The sequence below is a fragment of the Dasypus novemcinctus genome, chromosome 26 (genome assembly GCF_030445035.2).
Source record: "Dasypus novemcinctus isolate mDasNov1 chromosome 26, mDasNov1.1.hap2, whole genome shotgun sequence".
In the NCBI taxonomy this organism is placed as follows: Eukaryota; Metazoa; Chordata; class Mammalia; order Cingulata; family Dasypodidae; genus Dasypus; species Dasypus novemcinctus.
The window spans coordinates 10,493,995-10,508,832 of NC_080698.1; the positions used below are offsets into that span (position 1 = coordinate 10,493,995).

General features: G+C 50.8%; 1 protein-coding gene across 2 annotated transcripts in view; it reads left to right on the plus strand.

The window, feature by feature from the left end:
- The first annotated feature begins 1,492 nt into the window (after nt 1–1,492).
- BSN (bassoon presynaptic cytomatrix protein) overlaps nt 1,493–14,838 on the plus strand; it is a 110,144-nt gene continuing 96,798 nt past the window's right edge. For both annotated transcript variants that reach the window (XM_058288921.1, XM_058288922.1), the window contains exon 1: nt 1,493–1,701. In XM_058288921.1, the coding sequence (XP_058144904.1) occupies nt 1,493–1,701 (209 nt within the window). The remainder of the gene's footprint in view (nt 1,702–14,838) is intronic.

A 14,838-nucleotide genomic window follows, 5' to 3' on the forward strand; every position in this document is an offset into this window, starting at 1 on the left:
TGCCAAGGTCCCAGCCAGGCAGTGGCAGGGCTGGGATGGAGATCCTTGTGGATCTGCACTAGATGTGTGCACATGCAATCACCAGCAACACGAAGCTGATCCAAACCCTGCAGCACAGGAGGAAACACAGCCAGAACCCTCAAAATGAGGCAGTGGTGCTCTCTTCATCCCAGCAGTCCCAGGGAGTTCCGGCAGCTTAGCTCTGAGGGCAGCAGGTGTAAGAGCAGGAGAAAACACAGGGGTGTGGGGTGGGGGTGGGGGACCTGCATTGACTCTTACTCCACCCTACGCTATCAGGCTGGCTATCAGTCAGCATTCGCTGGGGTCCCTGGATTCTTCCAGGTCAGGTCAGAACTGATGACATCCCATCCGACATTCCTTATCATTAGGGGAATTACATGGGATTGCAAAATGGGTCCAAGTTTACTCAAGCACTTCTACACAGTCATGATTTATGAAGACACGGATGGTGTGGAATATAGTTTGGATCTTCTAGGACATTATCCTCCCTCAGCAAACAAAGCACAGGTTCCCATGACTGGCTGTGAGGTAGACCATTCTGAGCGGTGTGCAAACACTGGTGACAGTCACCTTGAGGTAATGAGAAAGGAACTTAGTGAGTGCTCAGGTTAACAAAGAGGCAGCCTGCGGTCCCTCACCTGAAAGGTCTCTGGGGCCAAAGCTCAAGGCCTCTGAGAAACATCAACTCCTCTTCTCCAACAGTCACTGCCCGCGGGCTGCCGAGGTGGCCTCCCAGCTGGCTTCAGCCGAGCCCAAACACACTCTTCACCACTCCCTGGGGGGCTTCCTGAGACACCTGCCGGGTGGGACAGAGCCTCGGTGCGACTCCCCCCCCCCCCCCAGTGGCTGCCATCACCATTTGAATAGGCTGCCTTCAAGATCTTGCATTCTGGCCTCAACCACCAGCATCTCTCCATCTCCCTCCTTCCACGACCTTATGCCTCTGGTCATCTGCCTTCCCAAGTCCTTGAGGCCCTACTCAGAGGGCCCCTGAGGCCTGCCCCCAAGGCCCTCGCCCGGGGCCGCACTGAGGTTACTCGCGGGGGTCCCGGCTCCGGAGCTTCCCAGGGCAGGGCCCGGCGCGCAGGCCCCGCGGCCTCTTCTCGCGGCCGACGCCCTCCGGGCTTCGTGGAACTCTCCCACGGTGGCCGCCCGGGTTCCGGCGGCGTAGGCCCCGAAGGGCGCATGCGCAGGCGCCGCGGTGGTTTCCCGGCGACCCCGTGGCCGGCGCGTGGACACGCGCCTTCGCGGGCTGGCGGGGACGCGCGCGGCGTGGGGCTACCGAGGGGGGAGGCGGGGAGGGGGCGTGAGAGGGGAAGGGGGCGCGCGCGGGCCGCGCATGCGCGGCGGCGGGCGGCGGCGCGAGCCGAGCTGGGAGATGGCGGCGGCGGCGGCGCGGAGCGTGTGAGCAGCCGCCTGGGAGCCGCCGGCCCCGGCCCCGCGCGACCCTCACGCGGCCCGCCCGCTCGCCATGGGCAACGAGGCCAGCTTGGAGGGCGGCGCTGGCGATGGGCCGCTGCCGCCCGGAGGCGCCGGGCCGGGCCCGGGCCCCGGCCCCGGCGCTGGGAAGCCGCCTTCAGCACCGGCCAGCGGCGGACAGCTCCCCGCGGCCGGCGCCGCGCGGGCTCCGGCGGGACCCCCCGCTGCGGGGCCGGGCGCCAGCGGACCGGGTCCGGGCAGGTAAGCGCGCCCGGCGGCGCCCGGGGGGGCGGGGAGCTGCAGCCTAAGGCCGGGGCCGGGGCGCGGACCCCGCGATCGAGTGTGGCCCGCGAGGTCCGACGTCCGGCCGCACCGAGAGCCCCGCGGGCGTGGCGTGAGCCGGGGGTCGGGGGAAGCCGTCCTCCCTTTCCAGTCTCCGCCCCCACCGCCTTGGCGAGGCCGGATGGAGAGCGCAGGCCGGGCCAGTCGGGGCCTGTAGACCGTGACTCGGTCACGAACCCCAAATTCGTTTCCCCCCAACGCCCGGGCCGGACCGCTCAGGAGGGGCTTATGTAACCTCAGCCTGGTCGCACCGCACTGGGGAGCAGTGGGATGGAAAACGTCTGCCTGTGTCCATTGTGTTGGGCCGAGGAAAGAGCACAATGGGAGTGGCTGTAAGGGAAGATAAGTGTTACTGCTAGAAACGGAGAGATGTGAAAATAGTTGAGCCATGAACTTGGTCATGCGCCTTCCCCAGGCTTTTTGTGGCTGTAATCATCCTTGGAGGAAGGAAAAATGCCCACTGGACACCAAAGCTTATTTAGGCCCAACAATACTAACAGGGTCATGTGCTTTCACGAAGGTTTAGTGAAAGCTTTGGAATGAAGCAAAAATGCTATTGAATCATCTAGCACCAAATATGTTCCTGTTGCCTTATGATCTAGCTGCTTCAAACCAGTGAAAAAAGCTGAAACTCACACAGAATGCCTTAAACAGAATATACCTGATCAAATACTGTGAAACCAGCTTGTTTAAAAGGTATGCCAACTGAGGTCCTGCGAAACAGTCAGATGGCAGTGAACGTAGGTGGAGGGGAATGCTAGTATATAATGAATCAGTAGACTGAAAACTCAGGAAAGCTACCAAGAGACAACAAGATAAAATGGAAGGCATTATTCTAACACCAAATAGGCCTGGGGAGTAGCAAAACCCGGGATAGGAAGTGGGTGCCGTGTGAGTTTGCTGATATATACTGTCTTGGCTTTTCTGTGGGGGGGCACATAGCCTATGAGAGAATATAATTTCTGATTCTTCAGCTGTCCTCTCATGCATTTATTTTCTCAGGATTCATGTCTTAGATAACTAACAGTCATCAAGGACTCTTAGTAGCTTGAAGCTAACCACAGATAGGCTGGGCAATGAGCATCCCTTTTCAAGGTGGGATTTGTCCATGCTACAGTTAGCTATTACAGTAATGCAGCTGGATTGCACACAGCTCTTAGCACAGCCAAAATATTGTCCATTTTGCTGTGTGTTGAGCTGCTGTTGGGTTTTAGCTTGAAGGAGGCTCACCCAGACTTTAGCGCTCTCCCTCCAAGGGAAAGCGTCTACAACTGGTGGAAAAACACCTTGCTTTTGAGAGTTCTCTAAATGGGGAAGTTGACATTTCTCTTCCTATAAGCAAACAGGCCGCTCTGCTTATAGTGTATCTGATGATGTCGAGGGCAGTTTATAGAATTTTGGAAAACTTGGGCAGCTCAAAGGGACGGGACAGAGGCTGATGCCCACTGCTCATATTCCCTTTTTGTGTTTCATTCCTGTCCCGTCCATGATCGCCATAGGGCGGACTCACAAACTGTTGTGGGTGAGGGGAGCCATGAACTCCTCCTGGGCTTGGCAGTCACGGGATCCCTTGCCTGGCTGTGGGCAGGGCTCACACATGGGTCTGTGGTGCTGAGGTCCTGTGGCTTTCAGGCTTAGGGGGTGGGCTGGCTATTTGTCACCAACGCTCAGGCCGGGGGCATTTTAGGAGGAGGGATCTCCTTTTCCAGTTGAAATTCAGCTTGAATTCCACTGAGCAGTCCCTCCATGATCTCTCTCTCCTCCAGCATCAGAATGGCTTCTACTTCCTCCCACCAGAATGTCTCAGGTACCTGATGCCAAATTTAGCATGTTGTTCTGAGCTGCTCCTGAACAGATTGGACCATTGATGGAGAAAAAGCCCTGTGGCATGTGCTTCCAGGCATATAGGGAAGATCATTGGCAAAGGGGTATGTTTGTTTTAAACAAGCTTGTAAATTTTGGGACAGTTGGAAACCTCACAGAGATGTGTGGAGGATCAGGGAACAGGGAGATAGATAGAGTGCTTTATTAAACCCAGAAGGGGATTGAAACTAAGGTATGGAAGGAGTTGAACCCTGGCTCTTTCCTGTTGCCTTATTACCCTCTGGTTACCCCTGGCCGAATTAGTCTTTTTTTCATGCTGAGCTGAATTGGGGCCATTCCAGCATTTTCAGCCGAAAGCCTGATGTGAATCCTGTGAGTAGCAGTGCTGCCACACCTACAGTGCTTCCTCTGAACCGGTGTGAATAATATGAGCTTTGGGCATCAGAAGGTCTTGCAAGGCAGTGTGGTCTCAGGGTCACCATGTCCAGTTAGTTACATAGGCTGTGCTTTTCCCAAGGAATGCCAGATTGGGAGAAGGCTGAACTCTATCTCAAGTTCCACTTTTCAAGCTGTGTGCCCTTGTGTGGGCTGTGTCCTATAGGAAGGGGTGCCTTTCATTTGTTCATTCATTCCTTCACTTATTTTTGTGGAAGTATGCCTAATGAACAGTGAGGTGCACATGATGGAGTTTACCAATACATACACCCATGGAACAGCTCCAGATCAGGACAGAACTTTTTTTAAAAAACTTTTTATTATGGAAAATTTCAAACATACACAAAAGTAGAGAATTAGTCTAATAAACTCCCATGTTCTCGTCACCCAACCACAGCCATCATTGACCCATGCTGCTCCAGTTACATCTCTCCCCCTCATTCCTTAAACCCATGGAAGCAAATTCCAGACATCCCAACATTTCATCATAAATATTTCAGTGTGTATCTCTAAGAGATAAGGACTTTGTGTAAACCTAACCAAAGTACCATGATCTCATCTAAGCAGCTAAATTGTCCCTTCTTTTTTTTTTTTTTTTTAAGATTTTATTTATTTATTTAATTCCCCCCCCTCCCCTGGTTGTCTGTTCTTGGTGTCTGTTTGCTGCGTCTTGTTTCTTTGTCCGCTTCTGTTGTCGTCAGCGGCACGGGAAGTGTGGGCGGCACCATTCCTGGGCAGGCTGCACTTTCTTTTCACGCTCGGCGGCTTTCCTCACGGGCGCACTCCTTGCGCGTGGGGCTCCCCCATGCGGGGGACACCCTTGCGTGGCAAGGCACTCCTTGCGCGCATCAGCACTGCGCATGGCCAGCTCCACACGGGTCAAGGAGGCCCGGGGTTTGAACCGCGGACCTCCCATATGGTAGACGGACGCCCTAACCACTGGGCCAAAGTCCGTTTCCCAAATTGTCCCTTCTTAATCTCAGCAAATATCCAGTCAGGGTTCCATTTTTCTGATTGTCTTACAACTTTACTTTTTACAGCCGGTGTGTTCAAATTGAGATCCTGACCATGTCTATGTATTGTGTTTGCCTGACATTTCTCAAGTTTCCTTAAATCTATAGCTCCCCTTTCCGTTTTTTCCCCCTTGCAGTTTATGTATTGGAGAACTGTGTCATTTGTCCTGCGGCTTCTCACATTCTGGATGATGCTGATGGAGTCCCTGTGGTGTCATTGAAGGTGTTCCTCTGTCCCACATTTTCCCTGTGAACTGGAAATTGTACCTAAAGCCTCTTCTGATTCATAGTCCTTTTTTTTTTTAATTTTTGATAAAAGTTCTAGCTCTTTAAAAATAGGTTGGTTGAGGGCTTCAGACATGAAGAAGATGAGAGTTCACCCAAGTAGAGCTAGGCTTTGGACTCATTTGGGAGCCAGAGAAAAATACAAAGGATCACTTTTCTGTTCTTCTAAAATTCTTCTTTTTCTGATTGGTTTGGTTCTGAGTTTAGGAAGGCAAGGCTTTCAGAGGCCCCTGGGTTGCACCTTTTTGCCCCAGCTTGTGGGTGCCCTCCCTTTACATGTGAGTAGGAGGTTGCTTAGAGATAGGGTTTGGGGCCTTTAGGGAATCCTCTCCCTGCGTGTCTGAATCAGGCCTTTTCCCTTGTTGGGATTGGGAGTGGGGACAGACAGGCCTGCTGTGTTGGGTTCTTGGAGGGGAACCTGCCCCTGGAGTCCGTGGGCTGCGTGCAGCGACTGCGGACTGACCGTTGCGGCTGGCCACACTGTCGGAACAGCCGGAGCTGCCACCCTGGGCGCCCCGTCACAGGCCCTCTGCTGGTGTGTTGCCCACGCTTATTCCTCCCCCCGCCTGCCTGGCCGGGCACCTGCGGGCCCTGGCCGTCCTGGCCTCGGCCTTCCTGCTTGACCACTCACTTTTCAAAATGGTGAAATGGTGCCTGGGACCTGCGGGTCTGCAGTAAGGGCCGAGCGTCAGGCATTTTAGGACACCAGGCTCTCCTGGTAAGCTAGGACCCGAGGGACAATCTCGCTGTGGGGGCTTCTGGTGCCAGGGGCATGCCCTGTGGGTGCTGACACTGCAGTGTCAGGACTTGCCCGGCCTTCTTCTTGGCAGGGACCTCGGCCCTCTCCGTTCACCAGCACAGTGGTGAAAAGCTGGCCGTGGTGGGGAATGAAGTGGCACCTAAGCCCTGACCCGACCTGTGGGGGGAGGGGAATGGAATTCTGGCTTCCTCCCGGACCCTCTCCCCTGGGGCTCCCTGAGATTTTCTCAGCCTGTTTTACCCATTAGGGTCTGGTCAGTTGCGCCTGGGGGAGGAGGCTGGCGAGCTCACTCCCTGACCCACTGCGCTGTGCCTGAGGCCCCCAGGCTGGCCCCAGGCTGCTCTGGGCTCTCCTTCCTGTTTTCTGCTCCAGGGTCCTACAGAGAGCCTTGCAGGAAGCCCTTACCTGGTACCCTCACTTCTCTCTGACAAGAGGGTCACAGAGAGGCACACTGGGAGTCCCTGGGGTCACATCCAGAACTGCTTGGAGAGGCTACTTGCAGGACCAGGGGTGAAGAAAGACTTTTCCCTGAGGAGAAGTAGAAGGGTTGACTTCTGGGACTTAGTTCCAAACACTGAGGAGACCAAAGAGCCTCAGCAGCTTGTCCGCTAGCTACCCCGCCCCCCCAGTCCCATCCAGGACTGCCCCTGTACCCAGAAAGCCCAAGCTCTCCAGGGCCTCTGGGTCACGAAGAGTGCCATCCCTCCCAAAGATTCTGGAAAACCATGAAGACCTTCGGAAGGGAGGGAAGCCGAGGACATTTGCCGATAGTCACACTGGTATATCCGTACCTGTGGGTAGGTAACAAGGGTTGCCTGCACTTTTTGTATAGGGAAGCATGATAGTGGTAGTGAGGGATTTCTACATTTATTCAATCCTGCCTACAAGTAGAAGCATTTTTAAAGTAAAGTTTTAATCCGCGTTTTCAGGAAATGCTTTGCTGAATGCCTCCTGGATGCCTGTTCCCAGGCGAAATGTGGTACAGAACAAAGGGAGGACACAAAATGGGCTCTGCCCTCAGAGCTCTTCCAGTCTCATTCAGCTCTTCTGCCCCAGCATCCTTTCCCTTAAATTAGCGTTTGCTCCTGCCTTCCCTTTGTCTTAGAAGTAGGGTAAATGACAGCACGAATAAAAGAGGTTATATTATCTCCTACTCTAAAATAGTATAGCATATACGTGTTTTACACACATAAGGCACATACACAACATGAAAACTTATTCTATTAGGAGTTCCAAAGGCCTAAGACGAGAGACCTGCAAGAATGGACAGCTAGCAGACTTCCGCAAACAGAAATGCGGTACGCTGAGCACAGCTGGAAAATAACGCTACTTGCCTGCCTTCCACGTTGAGAAGATGGAAAATTTAGCAGGAGGATGGGGAGGGCTTTGAGGAGGAGAAAAGGAGCAGGAAGTAGGACATTTGAGGAAAGGACAGGAGAGGGATGAGAAATAGTGGAAGCATTCTGCCCGGGGATTTTAATCAATCCTGACGTTGCCCCAAATTGGCTTTGTATGTTGAGTAACCTCAGTTTTTTTTCACCTGTAAAATGACAGCATATTTCAGTGAGATGAGTAAAAAGAAAGAGTATTGCATTCCACTGTTCTTTAGCTCCATTGAGGATAGAAAATAAGTACAACATTAGCCTGTAGGTTAGTTAGAAGTAGCTTTAGATGAAGAGAATTGCTCTTCCATGGTGCCCTGGAGAGCAAGCCAGAAGAAGGGCTGGCTGGCATTCTGCTAAGGCAGGGGCCCCTGCAAAGCTGTTGGCCTCCTGGGTTGGGCTGGCTGGCCTGCCCGTGAGCTCTGCCCAGGCCTGCAAAGCCCACTGCCCTGTGCCCAGCTGGGCTCAGCTGCTTTTCTCCCACAGGTTGTTCCACCCACAGACACCCGTGTGCTGGCAGCGGCCAGCGTGTCCCTGATCTCTGGGTCGCTGAAGCTGGCAAAGTAGTGTGGGGAGGGTGGCACGTGGAGGGGACTGGCCTGAAAGAGACTTTTGCTCTCGCCCCTGCACCTGTTGCTCCTTTAAGGTTGAGCAGATTCCTTCACTTGGAGAGTGATGGCCCGGGGGTGTTGTTTTCTGCATCTTTTCCTGTGGCTCTGTGGGTTCTGTGGGCTCAGGCCACGTCTCCTACAGTGTCACTTGTCTGGCACATGAGATTGCTTCTTCAGGAAATGGTTAGGCTTTGGCAGGTGATATGTTTGCTTTGTCCCCATTTTATTTTGAGCATCTCCTCCAACCCCTAATGGTTGCCAGGATGTCTGCTTTCATGTTTCCTGCGGGTAGGAGCTGCGCCTCAGTGTGAACATCCCAGTGCTTGGTGGCCTTCCGTCTGTGGCAGGCAGATGACTCCACTACTGGAAAGTTCTTCCTTCTTCCTGCTTGCGTGGCATGGCTTTCGTACACCTTCTGTCTGCTGGTCCTGGCTCTGCCCTCTGGCACCACCGACTTGTCTGCTCACAGGTCACTGTGAGTCACCGTCCCTGCCCTGTGCCAGGACTGAGAGCCCTTATGCCTTCCCCTCCTCACCCCCAGGCTTCTTCTCTGGACCTGACAGCTCCACTCCTGTGGCTGTCATCTGTCTCGGGGGCCACTGCAGACCTGAGCTGCTCTGCCCAAGGCTGTCAGCATATCCTGAGGGCGGGGAGCTCAGGGAACAAGGCCCGGGGCTCAGCATGTCACTCTGGCCGAGTGCTCTAGTCTGAAGAACAGAGGCAGCCTGAGAACACCTTCCTACAACTTTCTGAGCGCTCTGGTCGCTGTCCCCTGTGCTTGTCCAGCCTCATGTTGGACATCTCTGCAAGAAGGCTGGGTCCCTTCCATCCTGGGCTTGCGTGGCCTGTGCGTGGAGCCGTGGGGGCCTGTATGGGACCCTGCCATGTCTTTGTACTTGGAGATCCTTTCCACCAGGTGAGACCCTTTTGGATCCTGACTATGTCCCCTGATGCCCTGATGGTCTCTTAAAAGAAATACAGCCTTCAGAAAAGAGGAAAATAGTCATCCCAAACTGGGACTGAGACACCTGGAAAGAGGGTAGAGAGTAATGTCAGTACAGCATTGATTTCTTTACAAAAGCTTTATTTTTATTTATTTATTCCCTACCCCTCATTGTTTTGCACTTGTCTGCTCTCTGTGTCCCAAATCTGGTACCTCCCATGTGGAAGAGAGGTGCTCAATCACATAAGCTACCTCAGCCCACTGCTTTGTTGTATCTCTCATTGTCTTTCCTCTTTGTATCTCCTTGTTGCATCATCTTGTTGCGCCAGCTTGCTGTGCCAGCTGTCTTGCTCGTCTTCTCTAGGAGGCACCAGGAACTGAACCCTGGACTTCCAGGTGGTAGGCAGGAACTCAGTAACTTCAGCCACATCCGCTTCCCAGCATTGATTTTTTGAGCCCCTACTATGAGCTCAGCACTGTGCTGGGAGCTGGAGGTGCAGCAATGAATAAAACAAATAAAAAACCCTGCCTTTGTGGTGCTCACATTCTATTGAGGGCAGGCACAGAAAATAAAAGACAAGTAAAATACATAGTATGTCAGATGAGAATAAGTGCTAGGAGGAGCATAAGGCATGGACAGCCTCTGAGGAGTGCTGGGAGAGGGGTGTTTCTATTCTAAATGGGATGGCCGGGTAGATTATCACGAATACCTTGACATTTTAACAGACCCAGAGGAGGTGGTGGAGGGGCTCAGTGGCTCTCTGGAGGAAGAACATTCCAGGCCCAAGGAACAGCAGGGACAGGGAGAAGGTCAGCATGGCTGGAATGGTGAGAGTGAGAGGAAGAGGTAGAGGATGAGGTCAGAAGCCAGTGGGGAGCTCTACCAAAGGGCCCTGTTAGTCACAGTAATAATTGTGGCTTTTACTTCCAAGGAGATGGCCCTTGGGAGCAGAGGAGGGACGGAGGTCTGAAGCAGGTGGAGAAGGATGATGGCGGCCTTGCCTGGAGTGGTAGCAATGGAGAGGTGGGAGCTAACTGAATTCCGAACTCATTCTGAAGGTAGCAGCGGTAAGGTTTTCTGATGGATTGGATGTGGAGTGTGAGAAAAAGAGGTCCTTAAGAATGACTTCAAAAAGGTGCTGTCTTCCTACGAAAGCTGGCAGTTTGGAGGGTGAAGCAGGTCTCTACCTCTGTGGAGGACAGAACTGGAAGCAGAATTTAAATTTCACTTGGAATAACACGTAGTGTAATATGGTGGTTCTCAGTTGTTAGGCTCATTGGTATGCCCTGGAGAGCGTGTGAAAGTGGGTGCCAGCGGCTACTTCCCAGCTCTGCGTGAAGAGCTTCTGACTCCATAGGTCTGGAATGGGGCCTGAGAGAATTTGTGTACCTATCAAGCTCCCAGGGGAGGCCAGAGCTGCTGGCCCAGGGACCCCTTGGAGAGCAGGGCTCTCAGCATTCCAGGGGGCTCTGTGGCTGAGTCCCCATGGGTGAGAGCTGTTTGTTTCCTTGGTTTTCTCATCATGGGGCCGAGACACTTAATGTCCCTTTACAGAGTTGTCTATGGAAAAGCAGCGAGTACGTGGCTGCTCTTGAGAACTCCTCTCCTTGGGGGTAAAGTCCCTCATACAGAGCAGGGAACAAGTCCTTGAGAAGAGAGACAGCAGCTCAGGGTGGGACAGAAAATTCAGTCAAGCCCTGGGAAAAGAACAGAAACCTCACGATAATCCAATACTATGTTCGCTGAGGCCTGTCTGGGTAGAAAGCCATTTCAACAGCATTTTCTCCATCGCCTCCATCTCTTTTCAGAATTGAGGGAAGAGATGAGTCACCTTGTATTTTGTGGTGTGGGTGCTCCATTCCAGTTGGGAGAATCTGGGATGTCTTCCCAGAAATATGTGGATGATGACTTGCTCCATCTTCTCCTTGAGTTCCATGGTCCATTTTCTGAACGAATAATAACGAAGACATGTGCTTGTTTGGGGGAGCATGCTGTGTGGCCCCCTTCTCTTCCCGTGGCCCTGGGAGCCACTTTCTGAACCCCTGCATCTGACCTTGTGTGGCCAGCTTTGGGCCCTCGAGGCAAGGCCTGGTCAGGTCGGGTTTGGTATGGTGCCAGCTGAAGACAGCGGGGAGAGGAAGGGCTGATCCAGAGAGGACACCATCTTACACCCCAGCTGTGGCAGCCCCCGTGGACTGCAGAGGATGAGCGAGAGAGAGAAGTGAAGTCAAAAAATTGAGTAAAAACCTCATCAATGGGATAAATATTCATCTACTTGGAAGCATCAATATGAACCCACATTCCCTTTTTATCTTTCTAAAATAGATACATATTTCTTAAACTAACCCCCTATGCAGGGGCTTTCTAGGTAGCCTGTCCTTTTCTGGTGGGCCATGCTGTGCTAGCCTCTCCTGGGGGTGCTCTGGCTTGTGCCCTGTGTGGTAGATGTGCCCGGGAGCAGCACGTGCTCTGCAGGTGGTATGATGCCCTCCCTCCTGTGGACTCCTCAACCAGCTTCAACAGTGATCTGCATTGTGCCCACTTTTCATCTCCTGTGTTCCTCCAACTTTTTTTTTTTTTTTTTAAGATTTATTTATTTATTTAATTTCCCCCCCTCCCCTGGTTGTCTCTTGGTGTCTATTTGCTGCGTCTTGTTTCTTTGTCCGCTTCTGTTGTCGTCAGCGGCACGGGAAGTGTGGGCGGCGCCATTCCTGGGCAGGCTGCACTTTCTTTTCACGCTGGGCGGCTTTCCTCACGGGCGCACTCCTTGCGCGTGGGGGCTCCCCCACGTGGGGGACACCCTTGCGCGTGACCACGCGGGGGACACCCTTGCGTGGCACGGCACTCCTTGCGCGCATCAGCGCTGCGCATGGCCAGCTCCACACGGGTCGAGGAGGCCCGGGGTTTGAACCGCGGACCTCCCATATGGTAGACAGACGCCCTAACCACTGGGCCAAAGTCCGTTTCCCTTTTTTTTTTTTTTTTTTTTTGCTAGAGTATTCTCACTCAAAATCCAGACCTATCCTGTGGATTATAGTTAGCAGTAATATTTTGATGATGTTCTTTCATTATTTGTAACAAATGTTGCACAACAATGCAAGGTGTTGGTGGTGGGGTGATGTATGGGAATCCTGTATGCTATGCACACTAGTTTTGTAAGCTCACAACTTCTCTAATAAAAAAAAAAATTCCAAACATACCATTTCACTCAAATACTTTAGGATGTACCTGTAATAGTTAAAAGATACTTTCTTTTTAATTTAATCCATGACGTTGTCACAGCCAACAAAGTTAACTATAATTTCTTTCTTTATTTTTTTAAGAGGTACTGGGGATTGAACCCTGGGACCTTGTACCTGGGAAGCAGGCCCTCAACCACTGAGCCACATCCATTCCCCACTGAGAGCTGTTTTTTACGTTTGTTTGTTTTGTTTTTAGAAGGTACTGGGGATTGAACCTAGGACCTTGTGCATGGGAAGCAGGCACTCAACCGCTTGAGCTACATCTGCTCCTCTGTAATTTTTTTTCCCTAAAGATTTATTTCATTTATTTATCTCCCCACCACCTTGTTGTTTGCACTTGCTGTGTCTGTTCGTTTTCTCTGTTTCTTTAGGAGGCATCAGGAACTGAACTCAGGACCTCCGATGTGGGAGGGAGGCACCTAATTGCTTAAGTCAATTCCATTCCGTTTTTGTTGTGTCTCTCATTATGTTTTTCCTCTTGTGTCCCTTGTTGCATCATCTTGTCACATCAGCTCTCTGTGCCTGCCTGTTGGGCCAGCTTGCCATCCTGTTTGTCCTCTTTTAGGAGGCACCAGGAACCTCTGCTCCCTGCTTTGCTGTATCTCTCATTATGTTTTTTCTTTTTGTGTCTCTTGTTGCATCATCTTGTTGTATCAGCTTGCCACTCCTGCTCACCACACCAGCTTGCTGTTTTCTTTAGTAGGCACCAGGAATTAAACCACAGACCTCCCATGTGGTAGGCAGGAGCCCGATCACTTGAGCTACATCTGCTTCCCCCCTGTAATTTCTTAATATAACTTAATACGCAGTCCATGTTCACTTTTCTTTGATTTTTTTCAAAGAACATTGGTTTGTTCAAATCAGGATCCAAACAAGGTCCACACATATTTGATGACTGTGCTCTCTAAGTCTCTTACTATATCAGTTCCTATGCTGCTTTTTAATTTTTTTCTTGCTGCTTTTTAAAAAAAAGATTTATTTATTTATTTATTTCTCTCCCCTCACTCCCCGCCCCCAGTTGTCTGCTCTCCGTGTCCATTTGTTGTGTGTTCTTCTGTGACCGCTTCCATCCTTATCAGCGGCACTGGGAATCTGTGTTTCTTTTTGTTGCGTCATCTTGTATTAGCTCTCCGTGTGTGCGGGGCCATTTTTGGGCAGGCTGCACTTTCTTTCGCACTGGGTGGCTCTCCTTAGGGGTGCACTTCTTGTGCGTGGGGCTCCCCTACACAGGGGACACGCCTGCGTGGCAGGGCACTCCTTGCGCGCATCAGCACAGCACGTGGGCCAGCTCCACACGGGTCATGGAGGCCTGGGCTTTGAACTGTGGACCTCCCATGTGGTAGGCGGACGCCCTATCCATTGGGCCAAGTTCTCTTCCCTCTTGCTGCTTTTAAAATTTCCATTTATTTGGTGAAGAAATCATAATGTCTTCCATTTCGGTTTTGGCTGAGCACTTCCTCATGATGTTGTTTTATTTGTTCCTTAGGCCCTCCATATTTCCTGTAAGCCAGTGATTCAGTCAAGATCAGAATAGATTCAGGTTCAATCTTTTTGGCAAGAATACTTCATTGGTGGTGGTATGTACTTCCCACTGCATCCCATAAGGAGACACCTGTGTCTGCTTGTCCCACCTGAATGATGACAGGATTGACCAGGGGATTCAGATGTTATCAGTCTGATTTATCCATTAATAAAGTTCCTATCAACCTTTTAACATTCACTGATGATTCTTGCCTAGAGCCAATATTTAATTAGAGGCTGTAAAATGGCAATTAGCTTAAATTCTTCTATCATCAATTCTTTGATTATCCTGAAATTCAGTTCGTACAAAAAAAAAAAAGGAGATAAAGGCTTCTCGCCTCTGATCGATCTTTAGAATAATGAGTTGGTGCCCAAGCAGCTTTTTCTCCTTGTTTTTGTATCATTATGAACTCATGCATTTAAACATCTTTGAGTCCATCATCAGGTGACTGGATAAACAAAATGTGGTATCTGTATATATAATGGATATGATTTGGCCATAAAAAGGAATGAAGCACTTATACATGCTACAATTTGGATGGACCATGAAAACATTATGCTAAATGAAGAAACCAGGCACAGATGCCACATATTTCTATTATTTGCTGTATCCAGAATAGGCAAATCCATTGAGGCAGAAAGATTAGAAGTTACAGTGGACGGGGGAGGGAAGAATGGGGAATAATTATTTAATGGGTACAAGATTTTTTTAAAACTTTATTTTGTACATTCAATAATTAAAAACTAAAAAGAAAACAGTTGAATAAACACAATTAAATGTACTGGTTACCTATACATTTTTTCTTGAATCATACAATATGTTACACAATGTATTTGGTTCATAGTAATGCCATTATATAGTATTTGTCCTTTTGTGTCTGGCTTGCTTCACTCAACATAATGTCCTCCAGGTTCATCCATGTTGTGATATGCACAAGATATTTTTATAGGGTGATGAAAAAGCTTTGGAACTAGAGAGAACTGATTGTTACACAACATTGTGAATACATTAATACCAAGGAACACTTGAAAATGGTTA